Source organism: Arvicanthis niloticus, chromosome 3, assembly GCF_011762505.2.
Source record: "Arvicanthis niloticus isolate mArvNil1 chromosome 3, mArvNil1.pat.X, whole genome shotgun sequence".
In the NCBI taxonomy this organism is placed as follows: Eukaryota; Metazoa; Chordata; class Mammalia; order Rodentia; family Muridae; genus Arvicanthis; species Arvicanthis niloticus.
Genome location: NC_047660.1, coordinates 106,489,600 through 106,515,791, shown reverse-complemented (window position 1 = coordinate 106,515,791; position 26,192 = coordinate 106,489,600). Strand labels below are relative to the sequence as shown.

The 26,192-nt window shown below is 43.1% G+C and overlaps 1 protein-coding gene across 2 annotated transcripts in view; it reads right to left on the bottom strand.

Annotated features, from left to right (window-relative positions):
• Positions 1-10,128, bottom strand: part of Epha4 (EPH receptor A4) — a 140,939-nt gene extending 130,811 nt beyond the window's left edge. The window contains exons 1-3 of one of the 2 annotated variants that reach the window (XM_076931615.1): positions 9,931-10,128; positions 6,694-6,761; positions 1,628-2,291 (exon numbers count right to left, since the gene is read on the bottom strand). In XM_076931615.1, coding sequence (XP_076787730.1) covers positions 1,628-2,291; positions 6,694-6,761; positions 9,931-10,021 — 823 coding nt within the window. In that variant the 5' untranslated portion in view covers positions 10,022-10,128. The remainder of the gene's footprint in view (positions 1-1,627; positions 2,292-6,693; positions 6,762-9,930) is intronic. The other variant, XM_034497596.2, reaches the window with a different exon arrangement.
• Between the last annotated feature and the right edge of the window lie 16,064 nt (positions 10,129-26,192).

Here is a 26,192-nt window from a genome sequence, read left to right as displayed (position 1 = left end):
CTAACGGTATGTGTGGTTCTTGTACCAGTGACAAGGTACATGAGTCTTTTCTCATGCAAATGCCAGAATATACTTCAGGCTTTCTACTCCCTCCAAGTGTACCAAGCACTCTCCAAGTCAAAAGCAAACCACACAGCATGTGATGCATCATTACAGATAACTTTCCGCTGTGACTTGCATATTTTCAAGTTGACACTTTAGCTTGGGGAAATAAGACAATCAATCTTTATCTTTTATTGATAAAGAAATAAAAGAACATTCATTGACACCCACTCCTAAAAATAACTATACCAAATCAGTGACACCCCACCCCCACCCCGGGAGAAAGTAGAAAAACTCTCAAAGAGGAATCAGGTAACTGGATAACACCACAAAGACCATCAGTGTACTTTTTTTTGTGGGGATACCCACAGACTCCAGGTCTAGCAAGTGGAATGCCTTACACTTGATCCCATCCTGTCATTAGGATGCTTGAGATGCCGGACAAATTGTTTGGCATCGTTTACTTAAGGCTCTTCATCAGGTGAACCCCGAGGCCTGACTGATAGAAAAGATTCGTCTGATCCATTCCATAGTTGGAACCAGGAGACACTGCCTAGCAATAGCTATCTCAGAGTAAGGAGCAGCAGACTGTGGATGATGCCAAGCAAGACAGAAGACGTGGGATGACTGGCTTGTTTGGACATCTCTATCCACACACGATATAAGCCAAGACCCATAAAATGGGTTCCTCTCATTCTTAACGCCTAGGCAAATGCAAAGCTGCCGGGGAAGCCAATCTCTGCTCTGACAGACAGAGGATGTCAGGAACGAAATGCCGATGTCCATTTGTGTGAGATGGGTGAAAATCACTTTAGTAATATAATGAATTGTAATCAATGCAGTGAAAATACACTCTTTTTCCAAAACCCAATAAGCAAAATGGACCACAGTTTACTCTCATCATTGCCTCTGACCACAGATCAAATCAGGAGACGCCCCCCCCCCCACTGCATTATGATCTCCTAAAAGAGATGAAGAGGTCTTTTGTCAAGATTAATTTTGCTTTGTAACCCTTCAAGGGGTGTTAGGTGGATCAGAGGCACTTGAAGCAGCCCCTACTTTACTCTGTTGGGCCACTTCTCCACTGGTCCATGAAGCAGGAAAAGAAAAAATTAAAGTACTCTCGCTACACAGATTAATTGTAATCAGTGGGAGGGCACCTGGTGAGTCAACGTGCCTTTCCCCTTTAACTCCTTCACGCTCACACACAGTCTGGTATTTTCACTGAGTCAGGAGACTACGGCTCAAAAAAGGTTTTCTGCCCTCTTTAAGCAAGGATCAAGCAGGCCCATTTCTTCAGCTTGTTCATTTGCATTTCAGAAGGGGCATCAAGCCGGCTGGGATCTAAGTGCCTGTTAGCAAACGTGCTTGGCCTTCTGCTGATTACAGCAGCATCGTTTGTTTTCTCAGTATTAGAAATGTCTTAGCCTTGCCACCTGGAGCTACAGCACTTACTCATTAGACCCCTCTGTCCCAGCACATCCCACAGGGGCTGCTAATTACTGGCTTTACTCCATTCAGTCTCATCTCTGATTTAATTACGTGCACTAAGCCCTAATGAAAAGTACAGTATGGCTGTTCTTACCTTGGCATTCACCATTCTGTTCCTCGTGCCCAGCATTGCATAGGCAGTTGCCAATGGGTACCAGCCATTCACCATCTGCCCCACAGTACATTTTTGGCACATCCTTCTCTTCTGAGTTGTTGACACAGGAGCCTCGAACTTCCACCAGGGAAGAGGTATCAGCCCCAGTGATGGTATCGGGAAACTGGGCTAGATTTCGAACGGTGAGTGGACACTTCTTGTAGAACACACGGACAGACACCAGGGCGATACAAGCACCCACATCCTGAAAAGCCAGGTAAAACCCCTTCTTGCTCAGTGGCCCTACATCCCGGATCTCCGTGTTGAGCTTCATGATTCTGTCACCAATGTCCACCTGTGTGAAGCTCTCATCGGCTGCGATGGTGTCGATCTTGCCGAACTGGCTCTCTCTGATGAAGCGCTCCTTGTCATTGTCCGATTCGTAGTAGTAGAGGTTAAACGTCTCCTTGCAAGTCCCCATGACGCCCGGAAGACTGTTGCAGTCCCTCAGAGTGAACTTAATTTCAATGTACACCCTCTGTGCCCCTTCTCGGGTGATCCAATCAGTTCGCAGCCAGTTGTTCTGGCTGGCTTCCATCACGTTGCACACTTGATAGGTCCGGATCGGTGTATTTTTCTCATCCATAATACTCACTTCCTCCCACTGCAAAGATCCAGAGAAAATGTTATCAATGAGAAAGTTTCATCAGAGATTCATCCACCCTGAGGACAGTTATCCTTCCAAGAGTGAAGGAAATTACTGTGCGCCAACCCCCTCCCACGGGAAGGAGTATCTTGGGGGCTATTTTGCTATTTTCTCGAGAAAACCTCGCCCTTCCCCCTCCCCCCACCTCACTATGATCCCCCTTCTCCTCCCCATACTCGTTGCTTCACTTTTCTGCCTAAAGCAGGCAACAGTGTATTTACTGCTTGTGTGTTCTCAGCAGTTCTTGTGGTGGTCCAACAACCTAAAATTCACCTATTACAGGAGCTACAGCTACAAGTGGCAACATTTACCTATAAATGAAAATAACCTGTATGTGTGTTTGTTTCAACCACTAAATAGAAACCTGCAAATTAAGGGCAGGAAGAGTGGAGTTTGCCAAAGGAAGACAGTTATCAGTTAGTTAGCAGTGTTCCTGTCAGAACTTTGCTCCCTAATACTGGTTTTTAAACGACTTTTGCTTTTTTTTTTTTTTTTTTAAAACAAAACATTATTCTTAGTCTTTAAAGGGAAAAGAAAGAAAATTCCACCTGGTTTCCCCAAACCTGGGAAGACATTTCCTGACTGCATTTCTTAAATATACTATCACAGGAATAGAAAACTTTTAGAGCCCATACTCAATTGCCAAGTGTGTGTGCACATTTTCTTATTTTTAAAACTTACACACACACACACACACACACACACACACACACACATAAACAGAGTCAATGAATGAGTGCTTCGTTTCTAATTAGTCACAGCCAGTTAAAGTAAAATAGTAAGTGGTATTTATGACGGAAAGCCCAGGCAAGAAAATGAAAAGGAGACTGGGCTGTTTTCGTTGCGTTCTACTTCCTGACACACAGACTCCAATGGTGGGCAGTGGCCATGCTCAGGGACTCATCTTGAGCAGAGCGCTCATCTCCCCCTCCTATAGTAAAAGCAAAGAGGCAAGTTTGGGTTGCATCTAAATCCTAGCTCCTCTTAGACTGCTAGACAGCCTCCAATTCTTCATTAACATTTAAAATAATGCAGATTGATATAGATCTGGCATAAATCAGCTCAAGTGCCAAACAGAAATATAATTAGAGTGGAAAAAAGAGAGTTTTGAAAAACTTGTTTTCCACAGTAGCACATCCCCTCTAACAAGTATCCTAATGTAGCTTTCAACAGGTCCCCATCCTTGCAGGGGAAACTCTTAATGCATAAAACTCTGTATGAGAATCTTTTGCTCTCGTTGTGAAAGTTGGAACTGAGGCTGTTGAGTGTCCTGTGGTGATTATCATTATTATCATTATTAATCTAGTAGGCAATAAATTATCAATAGTTTACTTGTTTGAGGGAAAACTCATGTAAATCTAAAAATAGATTTTGCATCAAAAATACCTGCTTGGCATGCCTCTCATCTCAGAACAAAGATGAATTGGAAAAGCACATTTTTATTCTTGTAAATGAAAGGGCAGAGAGTTCTCTGTAGAGCCCCCCATAGGATAATTCAGGTCAGGTGAATATCTATCCTGAACTGCAATGTATTAACACATTGTTCCATGACCTGTGGCATCCAGGAATCATCCCTTAGTTGCTTATTTCATAATCACCACAGTACACAGCACACCCATTTAAATGAGCACTGTCAAAAAGGAGTGCCTGGTACAAGCTGCCAGCAGGAGCCAGCCTTCACCTGCCACCATTATCCTGTTCTTCCTGATTGTTCTCTCAGACGTGGAGCCATCTCCCACGGCATCTCATGTGTTACTTGGGGGTGTTGGCAAATTGGTTTAGGAGTTTCTAAAAGAATATGTTACAAGTGAATGCCATTATTAGACATCTCTCCAGTTTCCAACAAAGACACGATAATATCCTGTCTACAAGGAGAGAGCCCTGAACAATCAAGAAGACCCCATGTTTTTACCCTTAACTTGGACTTTTCTAAGAAAATCCATTTCTCGTCAGTGGATCCTCAGAATTTACTTTTATTCTAAACCTGAAAAGGATTTCAATGATAAAAAATTAGAGATTAACTGAACTTTCAACATTGACAGTTTTCTCAATGGCAGCTATGTCTTTGAATGACTTTTAAGTTAGATTTTTTTTGTTGTTGTTGTTGTTATTGTATAAAATAGATTTTATCACCAAATTTTTACACTTATGTGCCAAGGAGCCTTTGCTCTGCAACCCCTGATGCTCCTCTCCTGGCTAATCTCTTTCCTGTCCAATCTGCTTTCATGTCTCACACGTTCGCGCACGCAAACACACACACACACACACACACACATGTGTAGATATATGTATATATACATATGTCTGTGAGTAGAGTCTACATATGAAAGGTAGCATGTGACATTGGGCCTTTCCTTTTCACCACCCCCATCTCTTGTTCCTGTAGAATGACCAATTCTGAGGTATACTTGTAAAATTTCATGTCTGACCTCGTAATAGCTGAAATGGCACACATCTCATATTGATGAAGGAAAAAAAAAAACGAATACAAGTCCATAGAAAGTTCTGGGTTGTGCACAGTAAGCTATGCATAGTGGTTCTGGTAGTGGTTTTTCTTTTTTTAAATAGAGACTTCAAAACAACTGAAAGTTTTGTGTCTAGAAAATGTGACTAAGCAGTCTTCCACAGCAATTGTACAGAGAGAGGAGAAAAGATGTCTGCGTGCTAAATTCCAACAAATGTTTTCTAGAAACCAGACAGACCATAGACTATACTTTTAAATGTGCCGCTCCTTGGTTTTACATAGGCCAAGTGTATACTTTGTGAAACAAGCTAGGTTGAAAATGATCTTAGCTGTATTCTCTCTTCATGCTTGGGGCAGGGAGAAAGAGAAAGGAGCCTTTTACAACTTTTTAATAAGCACAGACTCTCAATCCTCAGTGATGTTGGCTAGTAGTTGTCATACACTCTAACCTAGGGAGGGAAATTCCCAGTGGAGCCTGAGGAAGCTTCCTCTGGACCAGTGACGTGTCCAGAGTCTAGATTAACACTGAGTCAGACTCGCAGCAAGATAAAGCTGTATCTTTCTTCACATTCAATGGATGAGGGCAATTGCCTGCAATCAGCACTGAATACAGCCTGTCTACACTACCAGAGGCCTGCCAATCACTTTTCCTCTCTTAGGTTTTAAAAAAAAAATGGTTTGGGAGACAGAACGGAATTTTTTATCAAAGACCAAGCCAACAGCAGGCAGTCAAGTTCAGACAGAGACAGGAAAGCGGGACAACCTCAGTTTTATTTCAGGTGGATTGTAGGGCCTGCTTTGATTCCTCAGGGTTTTTTTTTTTGTTTTTTTTTTTTTAATGACTATTTAATTGCCCATTCTTAGCTTTGAAACACATATTGTATAATAGTGTCTATGAATCTTTTTGATGAATTGTTTGTCAATTCTTTATTCAAGGGTGTAGAACGCCACGATGGGTGCTGGCACCACAGTGTTTGCCTTGCAAGATTCCTCATCTTTGCTTCTTCATTGTTTTTGATCAATTGCCTCAGTCACAAACTATCACGCATGTCGGCGTCAGATGCCTTGCTTAGTTTTTTTTTTTTTTTTTTTTAAGGATGTGAGCTATTTCAATCCAGGGCTCATAGTCAGACACACAAGCTGTCCTGACTTCTTTAGGTATCTGATTCATTTGTGACCTGCTGCTCAGGGGGAAGGGAGGATGTGGCGGTCAAGCAAGGAGGTCTTCTGCTCGAGACCTATGTAGAGTTCTACAATTTCCTTAGCTGAGGTGTGAAAGATGTAAAGATGTACCCCTGGTTTGCAGAGATCCAGACTCCAAATGCTTAAGCTTTCAAATTGAATGCTCAAAGCCTGGAGGACTCTTTGGATTTACAAGCCTCTGGCAGAAACTTTCTTAACCAGCAGCTGATTTAAGATTAGGACCACAAGGTAAGGAGGCCAGCCTCCCTGCTGCTTTGGTGTATATAATTGGAGATGTTTTCTTTCTGGTATCTTTTATATTCTCTTTCTTCATCTGGAAGCAGAACAATTGCTCTAAAATTAACCCCGCCAGGACTCCATGACCACCAGAGTAATAGGCATAAATTCTAATTTGGTCTCCAGATCATATTTCTTGTCGGTATTTTAGTTTTAAATAGGCATCTAAGTCTATACTTCCACCCATCTCCTAATTTTGAAGCCCCTTTCTGCCCTTTTGGTTTCTAGCTCTTCCATGACAGAACTATCCAAAGGGGGTATTGGATTTCTCCAACAAAGCGTAATTCACTTCATAGGCCACAGCGGAAATCTGACCCCCTCACCACAATCACCGAGAATCAAGCCATTAGGCTCTCAGAAAGTGGCTAATCACTCTTTTTTCCCCCCTCTTGCCTCGGAGAAGGCCTCAGAACTTACCCCTCCTTCCAGAGGGCTTGCTATCCACCCAAGCTCTCCCTGAACAGATCTGGAATCCAATAAAGTAACTGCAAAAAAAAATATACAAAAAAACACAAAGGAAAATAGATTAATTTCCAATTGCAGAAAGCCAATAATACAAAAATCATTTGCCTGAGCGTTTCCATATGTGTTGAGGGTGCGAATAGCCAATCTGATCAAAACCGAAACTCGGGCCCACTTATGTAAATAACCACTCCTCACATGATCCTCTCCCCTCGTTACATCTGCAGGTTCTTATTTATTTAACTTGCTTAGCATTTAAAATTCCATCTGAGGACCCGATTGATTCATTTTTTTTTTCTTCTTTCCTAAAAAGGATGAATAGGGCATCTCAAGCACAATTCAAACAAAATAAATCTATCAATGTAGGACAGCAACACCAGAGAGCAAAGTCTGCATTCATCTCTGTCTGCTATCTACTAGATGTATTTGTTTTTGCAAGCCTCAGATGACCACATAACTCACCGGTGGTGGTGACAGACCCACAAGTGAATGCTATCGGAGGACCTGAAGGGTCATGGAAAAGGCTCTTTCTCCCCCTCCCCTTAAGCGCCCCCCCCCACACACCAAATAAATACAGGCCCCCTGTGTGCACCCTCTGCCTTTTAAATATCTAAGTTCCAGCAAGAAGGTCTGCCAGAAGGGTGAGGTTAAAATGCAAATGCACTAAGTAGTCTCTTTTTCCTAGGTCCTTTGGAGGACAACCGAGATGAGCCCTCCACCCCCGGAAATGGCTGGTTTGAATTTTAGGTATGGACTGCTGCCTAATGGATTTAGTATGCTTACGTTACACCTAACATTGGGCCTCCAAGCTAGGGGGAAGGGGGAAGACGCCTCTAGAGCGGAGGTACCCTTCCTTCTCAGGGTGGAATAAGGCTTTAGGTGCCTACGACATTGAAAGAGAGGCAACGAATTCGAAACCTATCCACATTGCTCTTCCCACCACGGTCTTCAGGCTTGGGGTCGATAGGCCCATCTAAAAGAAACCCTTTGGGTTATTAATTTGATCCTGGAGGTTGGCTCTTCGGGCTGGGGGAGGGGTGGGAATGGGAGGCCCCTGTCCTGGAAGCCCGAGTACCCCAACTCTGTCTCAACCCCAGGGCCTGGAATTCTGCCCACCTCCCCTCATTTTACCCCTCAGATCCAGGAAGTTAAAAACAACCCTTTTGCCCGAGCTCCTGTACAGGAAAGATTCTGTATTCCTGGGGTCTATTAATTATTCTAAAATGCAGAGCCTTTCCCGAGTTGTCCCCGCCTGGAGTTGTGCTCCCTTCTCTTCCCGGTCCCTAGAGAAAAGCCCGCTACATCCACTTGGATTTATGTAAGGTGGATTAGGGACACAAAGGGAACAATAAGACCCAATTTACAAAAAAAGGGAGGGAGTAGAAAGGGAGGGTAAAAGGGAGAAAAGGAAACGTGACGGGAATAAAAAGCAACAAAATGAATTAATTTTTAAGGGAAGGAGGGGCAAAGGGGTACAGCCCCCCTCTCTTTCAACATTAGCCTACGGTTCCATCGAGCGCCTTTTTGTCTAGGGCGCCCAGTCTTGCTTCCCAAAGGAAAAAAAGGGGGGAAATTAAAGGTAAAAAAGAACTCTGACTCTAACTGTCCCTGCGTCTGGGGCGAGAGAGGTCTCTGGGGACACTTAACAAGTGTGTAAAGTAAGTAGCCAGGAGAACGCGAGGTACGCGGTTCCGCTCAGAGGAAAAGCCCCAGGGACAGAGCGGCAGCGGTTGCCGAGGTGCTAAATCGAAGCCACAACCCTTGGAAAGAGGAGGTGGAGTAGGGGAGAGACCACTCTTCTACCCCCACTGCTCCCTTCTCCGCCCCGGCACTGCCTGTGGGCAGGTGTATGACAGTGTCCAAACCTCTGCCGGGAGAGCTCCGGGTACCCTCTGCCTAGCCAAGCCTAAGTTGGCTTTTGGCTCCCTCCTTCGGAGCAGAAAAAATGATAGTGGATTGCACAGGAATAGCTAGATGGACTGATGCCTGGAGAGACAGGAGGATGGATAGATGGATGGATGAAGGGAGTGGGAAGAATCGATGAGACTGATGCACAGCTAATGCGCGCAGGTTGGAACACGAACATAGGCCTGAGCCCACGTTCACACACTGTGCGCACTCGCTTACCCGGCACAAATCGTCCAGGTTCATGCAGACATCCGCGCCAGGAACACATTTGCCCTCAAACACACCACACACACACACACACACACACACACACACACACACACGAGAGGAGGGGGGAGACAGAGAGACAGGGACACACGCAGACAGAGAAAGAGACACACAAGAGAGTGCTCTTTTCCCCTCTAGGCCCATCAGAAACTAAATGGTCACCACCTCTCCCCTCACCTCGGACAGAAAAACAGACAAACAATCCTTCCAGCACGCCTCAATAGACAAACAGAAAACAGCACACGAATGGGTTTCCATCGGTCATGCCTGTCCTTCTAGACTAGTCCAGTACACCATTCCGGAGAGAGAAGCTTAAAGTGGGATATGTTTCACTCCCTGACTGGTCCCCTAGGTTTGCTGGATGATTTAAGGATCTGGGGTAGGGGAGAGGTAGGCCTGCTATTGTAACCTCCAGGGTGCGCGGCCCGATGGAGAAAAAGGTGTTTGAGGCCCGATGCTAGAAATCAGGTCACCGGCGCCCGACAAGCGGCGCCACCACCGCTGCGCTGCGGAGACCAAGCAGCCGGGTCCCGGGAAGCGCAGCGCTGGGAAAACTTTGCAGAAACCCGGGCTTGCAAGGCTTGGACAAGAGGCCGGGCGCGCTAAGCCTTCGCTGCGCTCTACATTTGCGGTTCCCTTCTCGCCTATGCTGCTGATGTAGAGGACTTTGCTCACACATTTTTTGTTTTGTTTTGAAATCCCGGTGTATTCCCTCGAGGCTCCTGGAGCCGGCCCTGCAGGCGGATGCTGATAAACTTTGGCCTTTCGCTACAAACTTGGGGAGAGTGGCAGCTTGCATCGGTCACCCCTCTCAGTTCAGACTGCCTGATCTTCCTCAGTTCCCTCTTAGAGGATCCCCTCTGTCCCGCACCCTTCTCCGGAGTGGGAACGAGAGGGTCACGCCGCGCTCTCCACCCCCCGCCCCCCATCCTAACTGGTTCTGAGCTCCTGAAGACCATTCATCAGTGAATCACCCGCTCCAGGTCCCGGACCGCAAAAGGGCTGCCCTGCTCTTACCTTCATTCGCGGGGTATACCCTAGAACCGGTGACAGCGTCGCAAATTCCAAAGAGAAACGAAAAGAGGATGAAATAGAAAATCCCAGCCATGGTTCGCCGGTGCCAACGCTGCTCCTGCCGCTTCTATCCCAGTGGAATAAATGCTTAAGTTAGGAGTGCAGCAGTCTGAAGACATTGCCAAGAGGGTGGGCCCGGTCCGTGACGTACACCCGCCAGTCCGGAGCTCGCGACCAATGGCAGTGCAGAGCCAGAGCCACGTCCCCACCCCCACCGAGCAGAGCCCACCCCGAGGTCCCGCCCCCTCCAGCCTCCGCAGGGCTCAAGGTCTCCGGAGGCTGGCTCCGCAGCAGTGACGGGTCTGTGCCCCCACAGGAGCCCCTGGACCTTGTCTCGATCCTCGGGAATCGATCCCTTGGACGGCAGAGGGAACTTCGAGAGACTCTGAAAGGACAGCGGTGAAGGCCAGAAAATGTTAGCAGTCCCCGCCGGGCTCCAAGTCTGGGGGTGTGCGAGGGAGAAAAGACTCCTGTGGAGACGAAATAAGTCTGAAGTTGACCTGCACCTTGGCTCTTGCCCCTTGCCGAGGTCGTCGGGTCGTTGTACTGTCCACCCCAGCTCAGGTCGGGCGCTCTCGGCTGCACGCAGCCACCCTCATTGCCAGGTTTTGTGTCTTTATGGCGCTCTTCCGTGGGAAATGCTTTGGGCTGGAAGACTTTCGCAGCTTGATAATTCCTTTCCTTCTTAGTTACCTAGCCAAGGGGGCCCAGTCGTCTCGAATGTCTCCCCAGCAGCAGAGCGCAGCCACTTGTCCCCAATCTTTCATAACGTCGCGAAGTGACCCTTGGCCAGGTCTAGGTGTTCACATCGACCGAGCCCACTATCGGACTATAAAAGGTGAAATCACCTCGAGACAGCCCTAGCTACCGGGAACTCACTGTGCACTTTGCAGGGAGAGTCCCTGGAACCACGTCTAGCCATCCCGGGACACTTAGGTGTAAGAAGGGGAAGGGTGTAAGAATGCGGACACCTGCTGCACAGAAGGGACACAGACGGAGGGTCGCAAGCTGCCTGGAGCAGCTACTATGGCTCTGAGCTCCGACGTCTCCTCGGTGCTGATGGGGACAGTCTCCCAGGAGACCAAGATGAGAGGCTCTACCCGCAGAAACGTGTCCCACATCCTCGCGTTGTTCTGGGTGCCAACCAGCGACTTCCCAGGGACGCAGACACCATCCGGTCCTCCGATGCCCAGGCCACCAGGAAAGCCAATTGAGCGCCAATCGCAGACATCAGATCGGCTAGCTACCTGGGGACCCACCCCGGTTGAAATTGGGTGGCTGTTCCCCAAGCGTTTGAAGAATTGGGATTCCAAAACACCCACCTTCCGTGCTCCCTCAAGCCGCCCCTCCTTTGGCTCCCTCCCCGGTCAGATTTTCCTCCTCCAAGTCTGGGTCTCAGCCTGAGATCTATGCTTAGAGAGGAGGCACTTTGCAAACAACCGGGACAGGGGCTCTACGTGAACCAACCACGCCACCTGCCGGCCGGATGCGGGAGCGCTCGGGCCCGGAGCAAGACAGAACGGACAAAGACCTCAGCCAGCTAGACAGGTTGACCAAGCCCGGCTAGTAATTTATTTATCGATTTGGCTAGGTCCTCCCATACTACGGTACACAAAGTCCTGCCTCACCTCCCTCTACCTAGACTACGAAAGACGGACTCGGAAAACGTTTCATGGAGGAACTTCACATTCAAAGGATTTCATGAGTAGCTTGTCCCCTAAAATGGGAACATGGAGTAAAAATCTGAGCTTCACGTCAAGGTGTGGAGCAGGTAGACAATCGAGCGTGGCTCCAGGCGCTTTCTGGATAGTCACGGAGAACCGATCGCGTTTCCCGTCTAGGGCTGGAGAACTGGGCATGCAAACTCAGACCCGGACTAATCACACCAGCAACTTTTGCAGAAGGCGAGAGTGTGGCGATGGGCAGTAGCTGAGTCGATTTTCCAGAGGGACAGCCTGTAAGGCTCCTGGCATTTTGACTTTGCGGTTTGAAAAAAAACCTATTGGAATGTCACCCACCGGGGAAGTGGATTTCCGTTATTGTAGCTACTGATTTTACATCAGTGAAGTGCGGGGGGGGGGGGGAACTATGCCCGGGGGGGGAATATATGTGTGTGCATAAATTATTAAAAAATAACCGCGCTAAGTCCCCTTAAGCAAAGTCTCATTCTTTCACGTGTCTTTCTGGCTTTTACAGAAAAAAAATAGATAAAGATCTAGGTCCCTATCGTTTGGCACACAGATTGAGAAAGGAAAAGAGCAACCCGAACTCTTGAAAAACATTTTTAAACAATAGATGCCGGTTGTGTCTCCGCAGGAGGGTGAGTACTGTGTATTTTCTATAGTTGAAAGAGAAAACTACCTGCCTGTCTCGCTGAAAGCAGCAACATTTCCAAAGCACGCATCCCACCCCATGTGCACACTGAATATTAACCGTCTTCTCCGGCTACAGATGCCTGAAAAAGCAAGGATGAAGCGAGGACACAGTCTTCCCTTACCTACCTTGTCTTTCTTTCATTTCTCAGACCCCAGGCAACCCAAGAAGCTAAAGGAGAACTGGGGGTTGGGGGAAAACCTGCCTCGTGAGATCACTGAGTCTGCTGTCCAGTGACCCCCCTCCCACAAAGAGAACACTTCCCTGGCCACTAGGACGACATCTTGGCCGAACGAATATGATTCTTTAAATAGCGCAGAAATGAAAACATAGTACTGACCCTGGTGACCACCAATACAGAACAGCCCAGTGCAGTGTATACTCTAAGACCTTGGGGTTTTCTAGTGTTCTTCTCTAGTGTGGAGTCACATAAACACAAGAAAATGCTGGAGTTGCAGCTACCACCCAAACCACTTGCCACTAAATTAAAATAATCCACACAGTGTGGCACACACCTTTAGTCCCAGCTCTTCAGAGACAGACACAAGCAGATCTCTTGCGAGTTCCAGGGCAGTCTGATCTGAATAGTGACTTCTACCCACAGCTATATAGTATGACCATGTATCAATACATACAAACATTGAATAAATATGAAATTAAATCGCTGGATTTATTTAAGTGAAAGGACCTAAGTCCTTAAACCATAAGGACTTCACCTAAGTCTTATACCATAAGAATTCATGTATAATTTGGGAATACTAAGAGACATGTCAAAACACTTGTGCTAATAACTGTACTGAGAAGGATCATTTAGATAACCTTTTGTCTTTTTGGTACTTTGCCTACCACAAAGATTTGAACTTACAAATTAAACTGTGAATGTTGACTTGAATTAAGGCTAGATTTTAAAATATTTTTAACATTAAAAATATTACTCTGTGTGTGTGTGTAAACCATATATTTGAAGGTACCTACAGAGTCCAAAAAAAAAAAAAAAAAAAAAGCTTCAGATGCCCCGACAGACTGTGAGCCATATGACATGTGAGGGCCAGGGAGTGGGGAAGGCTGGGGACCGAACTCTGATTCTATGGAAGTACATCACGTGCTCTGAACCACTGAGGCATCTCTTCTGCCTCCGTATCAGTCTTTATACTGATAAACGAATAAGTGTAGCTATAATTGCATTGAGAAATCACCAAGAACTTGGCAATATTCCTCCCCATAAGGACCTGAGCACTCAGACCTTTCTTCTGTGCTACATGAGAATGGAGGAGGGGCATGTCTTCTTTAATTCCTGGAATGGAAAGGGGTGGGAAATGACTTTGAGTTTCTTCCCTTTTTCTCGTTGTTGGCTGAGGACAGCTTGCTTACCTTTGTCTCTTAGATTCTGAATGAGTCACCAGGATCTGAGGCTGGGATCCTACCTCCGAGAATAATAGCTTGAAAAAAAACAACCAAGAAAACCAAGAAGGGTGTTCAGGGTCACCAATCGCTCTCACCTTCTAAAAACCTTTACATTCTAAACCACCACTGCACATATTCCTGGAGTACTCGGGAAGCCGTATGAGAGCTTTCATTCTCTGATGTCAAGGTATGGTGCAGTATCTTATGCAAATGAGAAACCTGGCTCTGATCAGCCCTTTACACCTGAGTGGGAAAGATGGCAGAAGAGCTCAGATTTTGCTGGATCAGAAAAGGGAGACTAGGCCACAGCGTAAGACCTTCAAAAGAAGACAAGGGCTGGCTGGAACACTCCTGGGGCTGTTTGGACTTGACTCACTCAAACCAACATTTCACTGGTCCTGGCAATATACTTTGCTTATAAGGGGTCATCGGTTCCTTCTATGGTTTGGGAATGTCACCTCACCTTGCATGTGGTAATGTGACAGACCAGAGAAATGGTCACAAATCTTAAGGGACAATTCTACCCCAGATCTAGAGCCTTCCACCTAAGTTTCAGATGATGGAGGAGGGGGGCAAAATTCAGACCAGACACTTTGTATCTGTTCGGGGCTACACTGTGAATGCCAGCTTAACATAAGAATTTCTTTATTTTTAAAACATGCCCAAATGAAGTGTAAAATGCTCTTGATTCTGCATAAAATCTATGATACCATTTCCCTCATTCAATTGCAAAACTGTGAAAGTCGATCTATACATCACAGTTATTAAATATCTTTTTAAAGAGATATACTTACTTGTATATTTTATGCATATGAGTGCTCTATTTGCATGTCTGCCTACATGCCAGAAGAGGATGAAAGACAGAAGAGGGCATAGGATCCCATTACAGATGGTCATGAGCCACCATGTGCTTTCTGCAAACTGAACTCGGACCTCTGGAACAGCAGCCAGGACCATTAACTGACGAGAATGAGCTGTCTCTCCAAGCCCCCATATCTTAGTACTATAATGGCTGAGGTAGGAATACTAAAAAGCCTTTTGGGTATTATCATTGTTTTCTGATAATAAACTAATGGTCATATGTGTAAAAAACATAAAGATTGTACAATTTACAAAAATAAATAATTATCTGTTTAGAATACCAGTTAATAAGCTCACAACTGCCACCCCTCCCCTCTCCCCACCTTCTTTTCCCATTTGGAAAAACAGTGGCTAGTGGCAATTGTGTAAGAAAGTAATATTGGACATTGGCAAGCTGCTTCATAATGAAGATATAAGTTTAGATCCAACCACTCCCACCCTGACCCCCATCAGCCTAAAGCAAGCATTCACTATTCTCTGAACATTTATTTATCATGAACTTTCCAAAGAATCTCTGGCTGTCCCAAAACAGTTGAAAAGTGCAGAATCTATGTTTTGTTATGTATCATGTAAATGTTTTTCAGGCTTCTGGATAAGGGAACGAGTGTAGTTCTGGAGGAAATATTGCTTCCACAGCTGTATTTCTCTTTTGATTTATTCACCTCAACCAGGTATGCTAGTTGGTAAGAAAGAAGAGCTTCAACCCCACAAAGACAGTGCTTCTTGGGAGATAGAGGCAGGTGGATCTCTGTGAGTTCCAGGCTAGTCTGGTATACAAAGTGGGTTTCTGGGCATCCAGGGCTACACAGAGAGACCTTGTCTCTAAACAAACAAGCAAACAAACAATGCTTCTGAACCATCTTGTCAAAACAACTAAAGATATGTAACTAAGACTCCAAGAAGCATGGTATAGGGTTCCTTGTTTTCCTGAATTGTATACCACTTGAACTCCAACCCAAAATTAATGAAGACCTCTTAAAGCATCCCAAATCAACTCCCCTCTGGATGTAATACAAAAATGCAAATTATCAGCATTGGGGTGCTTGGAATTGGTGTTGTTTAGAGGCTTGCTGGACACCTGTTTAAAAGCAATGAAGAATTCACAGAAGCCTTTGGACCAGCATATGCCCTACCATTTTAAGCCGCCCTCAAGAGCCCTCTTACCCATAGATACGTGGGATCACAGTTGGCTTAATTCAGGCAGTGGATGACTGACTTGAAGTAGGAGGTAAGAAGAAACAGTTAGTAATGGACCGTTTGACTCCAACTGACATTTAAAGTATATCACCTCAACCTTTTGTTTTTCTTCTTTGTATCTAACTCCTCATAAGTATTCATCCCAGGCTCTGCTTTGGCTGGATGATGAGGGTGTTAAAAATTAAGTATGGAAATTTGAAGAATGGTATCCCTGTAAAATTTCTGATTCATAATTTCAGAAAGAACTCCATTACCTGTCTCTAAGTTTATTGAAGGCTGTTTGGCCTGTGTGGGATAAATCTTTGCTCTGCAGACAATATTTATCTACTATAAAGAATGTAGCGTTTACTGCATGAGTCGTAATCCTCAGTTCTGTATTTATAGCTAGCAGGTGGAAGAATATACATGTAACTATTCCCAGTTTCTATCTCCTTTATTTCTTGAAACTCTGAATTACAAGGAATTGGAACAATCACACACAGGTGAGAGTAAGTGAGATTCTAACGTACATTCCGATTAAAAGCAAGGTCTGGTGACTGCCACGTCAACCTGCCTATTTATATTATGTTAGACACCTATCAGAGGTAATTGCACAGCAGCAGGAAATTAATCAAGTCCGTTCCACTAAATGGTCAGTTTACTGCAGCTCAGTAAAGCGGGCTTCATTTCCTCCGCGTGTCTCATTAGACTCTCACCTGAAACGTTTATAGTTCTCACTTGGATTTTGGCAATCTAAAAATGTGTTGATAAGCGGCTAGCTGCAGCCCCTGTGCAGGGTTAGTTACTCCTTGAACTGCAATGCTGAATTCACAGCCCAGGTTGAAAGCACTGTGAGCTGCAGAGGCGATGGGAAAATTGAGGCTGCATTGTGTCTTCCCACTTACAGCTTTCTTTGGTGATGCGCTTCTGTGTCACTTTACATGATGCTGTTGTGTGTTTGACATCTATCTGCTCCTAAATGGGGGCCCTTATTATTCTAAAGATGCCTTAAGATGGGCTGACTTTAAAGCTCTTTCACATATGTCCTCCATGTGGTTAATGATCACAGAGTTTCAGGCTCTAGATCTGCAAAGGCCTGTGATTTAGAAGCTTCCCCAGACTGTCTCTTGCTTTAATCTGCTCAGCTCAGTCTTTGCCATGCCCACCTACACACAGCTGTCCATCTCCCGGAAACCTTTCTGCTGTCAGTCAAGTGACAGATGCCTATAGAAGCTTTGTGTGCCAAGGCCTCCTGAGGCCCAGCACCATATTTAGATGAGAAGGGAAGGGGGATGGGGGAGGGAACACAAGGGATTCTTCCAAGGCCAGGGTTTGAGGGAGGGTGTGTGGGTGTGGGTATACTACCAGTGGGAGGGCTTTGGTGCAAAGCATCTTCAGAAACAGCTTTCTCAAACACACAAGAAAATTCAAGCATATATACCAGCTCCCAACATCTGCAGCCCAGCACTGTAATGTGAAATCTCCATGGGAAGTTAAGCATCCCAGGGCTGATGAAGGCAAAGAATAAAGCACCCTTCTGTACTTGAACAGAGCTCCACGCTCAAGAATAGCCCCAGTTTCTCTCCTAGTATGGGTGATAGAGGTATCTAGCCTTCTCTTTCTTGGACTTCCTGATCCTTAGCTGATCTGTAAGTACTGTTATTGGCTCTTCCTTCACTTACTCAGGAGCACCGGCTTTGCTAGTTGGATTTGCCAGGGGACAGTTCTGCTTCTGATTTTATATGGATTTCATCCTCTGAGATTTGATGTCTTAATATAGGGAGGAGGTTGCATCTGGTGACGAGACTCTACAGTACTGAGACGTCTCTATTTATACAACAGATGACATCCCTTTTACAGCTTTGTAAATGAAAAAAAAAAATGGGAAAGGTCAGACTTAGATCTCTAGGAAGACAGCCTGACTTTATTCAAACTCCTTTATTTTTTATTTGATGCCATTCATGCTATTTTCAATATAGCTGTTCTGGTCTGTTTTTGTTTTTTTTTTTTTGTTTGTTTGTTTGTTTTTTGTTTTTTTTTTGTTTTTTTTTTTGTTTTTTGTTTTTTTTTTTTTTTTTTTTTGTTTTTTTTTTTGAGACAGAGTCACAGTATCTAGCCCTGGTTTGCCTAGAACTCTATGTAGACCAGGCTGACCTCCAACTGGTGGAACATCCTCTTGCCTCTGTCTCCTGAGTGCTGGGATTACAGATATGACCACCATGCCTAAATGAATTACGGTTTTTTTAAACTTGACTTCATATTCCAAGCCAGCTGAAGCTCAGGACTTTTCTCCCGCATCCTAAATTTACAATAAAATCACCAGAAATACAGACATTTTTCTAACAATAAGTAGATTGTTAGAAAACCCGGAATAAAGATAGCTTTTATGTAGGAGGAAGACGGATGGTTTCCACCTACCTGGATATGAATTATATTTGCTTTTAATTTAAGGTAATACAAAGATACATATCACCCCAATATAATTATAACTTAATTCAATAATATATATATTTTTTAAAAAATGGCTGTTTCCATTAGCTGTACTTGTTTTAATTTTTTTGTATTTCCATTTTTTGTTTTGTTTAGTTTTATCACAGATAATGGGGGTGAAAAGAGACAATTGAGAGAGCTGGCTACTCAAAACATTATAAACATTATAGTTTCTCTCTGGTATCAATCCTCTGCGTGGCTGTGTGTCTAGGAATATTGCCTCTGTTCACAACTGGGTCTCTCATCAGGCAAAAGGCAGGCAGCCATGACTCAGGAGCAACAGTGTAACCAATAAGCCTGAGCAAACAGCTTTATAACCCCGGAGCATGCCTGGGATGTTAACACAGATGCTTGGCAAATCTGTGGGGAATGTTTGGCAAATGTTTGAAGCACCACTGCTCAAAACTTGTTGAGTGCAAAGCTAATAATTACCAAGTCACAATAATTTTGTGACTCTTATTTTTTTTCCCTAAGCATAATTGATCTTTTAAAAAAACAGTGTTTTTATTGTTTTAAACTTAGTATAAAAATGAGAGGGGGGGCTAAGAACTGTAATAGATCTTGGGAACCTATATGTGCTCATATATGTGATAGTAAAGTGGCAGATAGCAAAAGCTTTAAATTTTTAAAACTGAAGTCACATGGAGCAGTCTCTTCAAAGATAATTTACCTATTTATTATTCTGTAATGTTTTGATCTTCATGTTCTGATAAAAACACACATGTATAATTTAAATCTAATATCACTTGGAGTTCAACCTTTTTTTGACAGTTGATTAATTTTCAAAATGATGAAACTGGAGAGAACAAATTGAGTAGCACTCAGAATGAATATTTCAAAGCACTGGGAACACCCCCAATAAATTACACTCCGTTCTGGGTAGAAACTGGCTTTTAGGAAAGAATCTTCTCAGGAAAATAACATGAAGGCTAATGGTGGTTTTAGAATTTGGTTGGCGTCGGTTTGGTGTATTTCAATACCCAGTGAACCCAGAGATTATTTGTGCAAATATTATACCCATGTGTGTACACACAGGCATGAATTCCCACAACCCCTGAACTACTGTTTGTAAGCCACAGAACTTCATTAGCTTCAAAGAATATGCCTTCCATGCACCACCTGTAGCAGTTTAACCTAGAATAAACAGAGTTCTTTATGTGGGAGGAAGACGGACGGTTAATTGTTAAAGAAAAAAATAAACTCTTTGAAAATCAGCACCTGTAAAAAACTTGCCTCGTATCATAATAAAAGTATTGACTTTTCTCTTTCATTCTGTCATGCTGGTTTTTCTTTTTGATTCTTTCTTCATATTGTGAAACATACAGTTTCTCCTGTTCATTTAATGCATTCATCTTAGAAAATAACCACAAAAAATAAATTTCAGAAGGCGTACCTGTGCATCTCTACTGTGTGGATATGGAAGGGCTCCATACTGCTTGTGAGGAAAGGGCATCCCTACTCTGTGGGGAAAATGTGTCCTACTGTGTGTGTGTGTTCCCTATTCCCTATTCTTGACTGATCAGGTTGTTACAGGCATAGAGAGTGTAGCTTCCTCCAGATATGGGAAGGTTTGGTTCTTTCCTGTGATTGTCTTCTGCGTCTATTCATTAAGGCATTTAGGAGATAGATATAAATGTTCACACAGTCACTTTCTGTCTGCTACACCAAATGAGCAGCCGTGTGTCCTGCCATTTTGGACAAATGTGCCCACCTCTGTAAACAGACTTTCTGATCTCATTTCCCATTGCCTGGACAGAAAACTTGTGATTTCAGGGGCTTGCTGACTGCCACCTCACACCACGGACATTTGTTTCTTCTTCTAGCTGTTTACTTTACTCGGCAAACAGAAGAAAGAAAGAAAATCTCCAGTGGACACAGAGCCTAGCTGGTTAACAGCCAGCCAACTGAAAAGTTGAACAGCTTAGACAATTCAAATTAGTAGTTAAAATGAAGTGTGGAGAAACTAGCACTTTAAAATTTTTACCTTCTCACCTCTCCATGTGTGTCCTTTCCCAAGCACTACAATAATTAGGCAACATCTAAATTTTACTTTTTCATGGGTGTAGCATAGTTCATGTATAGATTTAATCTCAGCCATTTTGTTCGTTTGGAATGAACGGTTGCCTGTGGCATGTGATTCACAGCTTTCCTGAGACCCACATTTGGATCACGTGCTTTAGACTGAAGGAGAGAAATCATCATTTCAAAACCTTAGTTGAGTCAAGTGTAACCTCAGCTCAGCCTCTCTGTGCCCGGCCCTCATCCTGACACACACGAACGAAGCAGGTCTCTTCACCTGTTTCATGATCTGAGGAATGTGGAAGTGAGAATGTCCATTCCTTCATTTGTTAAATTGGGTTGATAACCATGGCAACCTCGGGATTATTTCAGAAGTGACGCACTTTACATCCAGTCACAACAGAGGTGGCTGACATAAATACTAGTTGTCTCTTACGAGTGCAGTGCCTTGAACTTGTTCAACAGATGAGGCCACAGACCATTGCGGTAAATCATTTGTTTTGTTAGTATTTGTATGTGTGTTTGTGAATGTTAGTGTTTGTGTGGTGTGTATGTGCTGTGTGTATGTGATGTACATACATGTGTGTGGCGGGTGACCGTGTTATCGTATGGATGACACATGGAGGCGAACGTTGACTGTCTTACTTTTTCCTTCTCAGCTCCATTTCTTTGAGACAAGATCTTTCACTGATTCTAGCACTAGGTCAGTGGCCATCAAACTTTGGGGATCTTCCTGTCTCTATGAACACTGACTGCCCTGAGATTATAGTCATGTACATGGCCACTTACAATTTAGAAACATCCAACACCCCCTTATAGTTTTATTTATATGTGACTATATAGTCATAAGAATACAGCAGATCCCTCCAAACCCTGAGGTCTTCCTGTCTGAGACTTTGTACCCTTCTACCCTTTTACAGGCAGCCCCACTTTTAGCATCTCTAGCCAAAGTTCAATTTTTTCCATGAGTCAGATTGTTTTAGAATCTGTACATATTGAGGCAAATGACAGAATTTACTTAGTTTTAAAAGTCTGAATAGTTTTCCAACAGGCACATGTACACACACACATGTGCACACACATACACATGCACCTACATTATCTGTTTCACTTTGGATAGATAACTATGTTGATACAACTTGGCTATTGCTAATAGAATTGCAGACATCTTTTTTTAACAAACTGATTTAATATCTTGGGGGTTAAATAATAAGTAGGATCACTGGCAATTTTTTTTTGTTTGTTTCTGTTTATACAAAACCTCCTTACAGTTTTTCATAATGGCTATAGTAATTCACTATAACCAGTGTGCAAATGCTTTCTTTTCTTTACATCAGCACTGGTGCTAACCTTAAATACAGATGCACGCTAAGTCTGTAGAGAATCTTCTTCCTGCACGTCCTTCTCTAATGAATATCAGCTTTTAAAAACACATTTAATTTTTAGTATATCTAATTATGCATATGCATGTGTGTCTGTGTGGAGGTGTGTGTACATGAGTGCAGGTGCTCACAGAGGCCAGAGGTGATGAGTCCTCTGGAGCAGGAGTAACAGGCCGTGAAGAATCACCTGATGTGGGTACTGAGAGCCACACTTTGATATTCTGGAAGAGTAGTACATGGCTCTAACTACTGAGCCATCTCTCCAGCCTCCTCAACCTTTACACCTAGATATGTAAATGCTGACCTTCATCTACTGCAGGTTGTGCACGTATGTGTGTGTGTGTGTGTGTACACATACTGCTCAATGTGCAAGGTATGACTTTTGATCTCTTTCTCATACCTAGCATTCATGCTCCATGCCAGTGTCAGCAAAATTGTTCCCTCTAAGCACAGATTATATAGAATGCAAAGAAGACAAAGTGAGTTCTGCCTATAACATAACAAAGTAGAGCATGGGACTCAAATAGTTTAACACAGGTGCTCTGAAACCATATTAAACAACAAAGTAATATATTAGAAACCCTGGACTCTGGATTGTTTTGATGTTAGACAACTCCTTAAACCTCTGCTTCCAACAGAATATCCAATGGTCCTTTAGACCCAGAGATAACACAGTTCTAGTACTAGCTCTTTCTACACTTTGTTCTTGAGGGGAAAAAAATGCTCACAATCAGTTGTTTCCAAATAATCATCTACTCCTCATGAAGTAAAAAGCAAATGGGTTGCATGCAACTTGATGCTCTGTGAGCAAGCCCTTTATTTTCTACAAAAAAATTTCTAAGAAGAATAGATGAATCTTATTTTGCGTTTTAGAGAAAGAGTGGAAAAAGAATCTGTTTTACAAAAGTATTTGTTTAAAAAAACTTAAACCGCTGGACAGTGGTGGTGTACATCTTTAATCCCAGCACTTGGGAGGCAGAGGCAGGCAGATTTCTGAGTTTGAGGCCAGTCTGGTCTACAGAGTGAGTTCCAGGACAGCCAGGGCTACACAGAGAAACCCTGTCTTGAAAAACCAAACTAAACCAGACCAAAACAAACTAAACCAAAACCAAAAAACTTAAACCTACTCAAGAAATATAGAAACCACTCTTTGTGTATGTATACTGTTACTGCTTATAATGTTAACCTTTACTGCAAGCGTGAATGTAAGCTGGAGAATTCATAACTCTCACAGTTAGAGGGGGGTTTTCATAAATAAAACAGCCCACTTAGTTTTGCATCTTCCAAATAGCAAGGCAACTCACCCACCAACAGATGGACGCATTTTTAATCAGTCAACCCATTGCAGTCTTTTGGTGAGAAAATATATCTGCAGGTTACAACAAAATCTTTCGCTGGGTTAAAATAATAAAAGTAAAATCTCAGAATCATGGGTTTCATGAAAAGAATTATAAATTTTAATACTTTGATAACCTATTCAAATCTTGTATAGTGATAAATTAAACTAAATTATTGGTGGAAAAACAAATCATGCAAAAATAATTTGGGGTTATTGTAAATCTGAGACATGAATAGAATTGCCATCAGTCTCTGGTTCCTTTCATGGTTATCTATTCTAACTGAGTTAAGTAAGCTGATGGGATCCAATTCAACTCACGGCTGTTTGTGCAATGCTGTTCAGAGATATTCTACAATATTATGCTTCTGTTCTTAATTTGCATTATACTGACAAATAACTTTGGAAAAAGATGCTCTTTGTTTTGGAGAAATTACTCTAAAAATGAAAAGATAATATTTATCAAAGGAAGCCAGATGCAACATGACTGAAGGTTTTCAGAGATTACTTTGGGAGGGTCCCGAATTTAAACGACTCTCTTTTTAAAAAGAATAAAATAGTCTATCAGATTATCCCTTCACACACAGAGCAGAGGGAAGGGGGAAAATGAGGTAATTATTTCCATAATTCAGGCACTTAAAACTTTCCTTTCAAATATCGAAATGATTGATATGATAATTTTGAATGAATAGTCAAATTACTCTTTCACAGTTTGCCTTCTCATTACACGAATGGATACAACCTAAGTGTGGATGTGACATTTGTAATGTGGACTACTAAGCTCACAGATTACAGTACCTTTCAGAATTTATTCAATTATCCATAATCACTCACCCTTTGGCAACACAGGTAATAACACTTTATCTTCTTCTTCTTCCAGGCACCAAAGTCAAGCTTTCCCTCCGAGACTTGAAGCATGGCTGTGTAAGAGATTTCAAGGCAGAAGGGTAAGCCATTAGTGCCCAACACACATCAACTCTGGTGGCACACACCGATGTATACTGTAAAGAACAGTACAATCTCAGACTGGAGAGATGAATGCAGTAATCGTTTTTATAGTGTTCTTAACTCATTTAACAAAATTTGTTAATGTCAAAATATTACACACTTCTACAGAAACTGTAAAAGTAAAAATGTGGATGTTAAAATGGAAATTCAATGATTGATTTTTGAAGTGAATCTGATGATGGCTTGTATACTTTTTCCTTTTATATAATTGCATATTTATGGTTTATTAAGTTAGAAATACAGACTAGAGAAGGGAACAAAACACTTAGTCCTAAATCATCAATTTGGGTACAGGAAACAAAAGAAATACCCGAAGCCTAGTTTCTTCTTATTTTCCTCTCTCTCTCTCTCTCTCTCTCTCTCTCTCTCTCTCTCTCTCTCTCTTTCTCTCTCTCTCCCTTCTTCCCTCCCTCCCTCTTTCTCCTCCTGTCATACCCCTTTTCCCTGTTCACCCCCTTTTTTCCCCATACTTCCATAAAAATCATGTGTATAAAACTAAATGCACTTTTTGTCTCCAAAAATGTATGAGGGACTGTCAAGTTTGCTTAGTGGGTAAGGGATGCTTGTTATCAAGCCTGATGACCTGTATGTTGGAAGGAGAGAACCAACTATGTTGTCCTTTTACCTCCACAGTTATAATGTGCACATATATGTACACATGCATGTATACACACACACACACACACACACACACTATTTTAAAACACTTAAAATCAATGAAGAAACTTTTTTGTCACAAATAGGTAAGGGAAAAATCTTTAATAACAACAAGATATCAGAAAAAAAATGAGATTCTTTCTTCTTTTTCACTGAGACAAACAGATGGACTTTCAAACTAGACTTTCCTACCCAAAGGAGAGGGAAGAAAAAGATTGAAAATTGAGCTAGTCACCCACAGGTTCTGAAAGAGGAGGCTCCATTCTCCGGTGGTGAGCCTCAGCACGGCCCATCCCTGTTAGGAAAACCAAACATCTTACAGGTGTGGTTGTGAAAATGTGGCTGGTCCTTACCTCACCCTGAGAACGAAAGAGATATGAAAAGAATTGGCAAGTGACATGGAATCTCCCTAATTCAAAATAGAATGACCAGACTATAGAAATGATCCAGAGCAGAGTTCTAACAGGTTGCAACACGGCAGCTTGGGAGTAAGTAAAGAAGGAGGGGGGCTGTCAGGCATCAGAACTGTTTCCTTAAGTTCAAGTCAGGTCACAGTTCAGAGTCAATTTTTGTCACTGCAGGTACTGAGTGCCAAGTTGTTAACCGCTATTATTTCTGCTCAATGTGTAGATCATATAACTCTCTAGTGTGTCTTGATTTTAGAGAGATGGATGATGGGAAAGTCTTATTTTAATGAACAAGAGGGCTGTGTCTAGTTTAACACATTTCTTGGACGATTAAGGAGACATGGCAAGCACTTTCTTGTGCCTGTGGTCCACAGCTGGGCAGACCATCATTCATTCGGCTGGTCAATCATGGAGAAAGACCTGAATTTTAAACTTACTTGCCTGGCACAATGGAATAGAAGCCCAAGCTAAAATCCAATGGAAAGGAGAGTAAAGTACTGGGTTTGAATTTTAAGACTCAATTATGTAAGTCCATGATAAAGGGACTATAACTCTGTGTCAACTTATGTGGGATAAAAGATGTGATTTTGTTTGGTTGGTTGTTTTTTTTTTTTTTTTTTTTTTTTTTTTTTTTTTTTCCAAGACAGAATTTCTCTGTGTAGTCCTGGATGTCCTGGAACTCCTCTGTAGACCAGGCTAGCCTCTAACTCAGAAATCTGCCTGTCTCTGCCTCCCAAGTGCTGGAATTGAAGGCGTGCCACCACTGCCCAGGAAGACGTAAGACCTATTGAATCGAATATCTTAACATGTGCCAAGGATTGAGTAGAGAAGATTGTAAAATGAATGTCGATTTAGACTAAATCTTCCAAATTCTAAGTATCCCCCCTGAAGAAAGAAAGAAGTTGATTTACCTCCAGCAGGCTGCCTCTATCACATCTGGAGTGGGTATCCACTTCTGGATGCCACATTTTTACAAGGACATTGACAAATGGCAAAACTCTGGGGGAAGGCGCCAGTGATGTTGAGCCTCGAGGCCATGTCTTCTGAAGGAAATGGACTCCGTTTAACAGAGATGCTGAGATGAGCAGATTG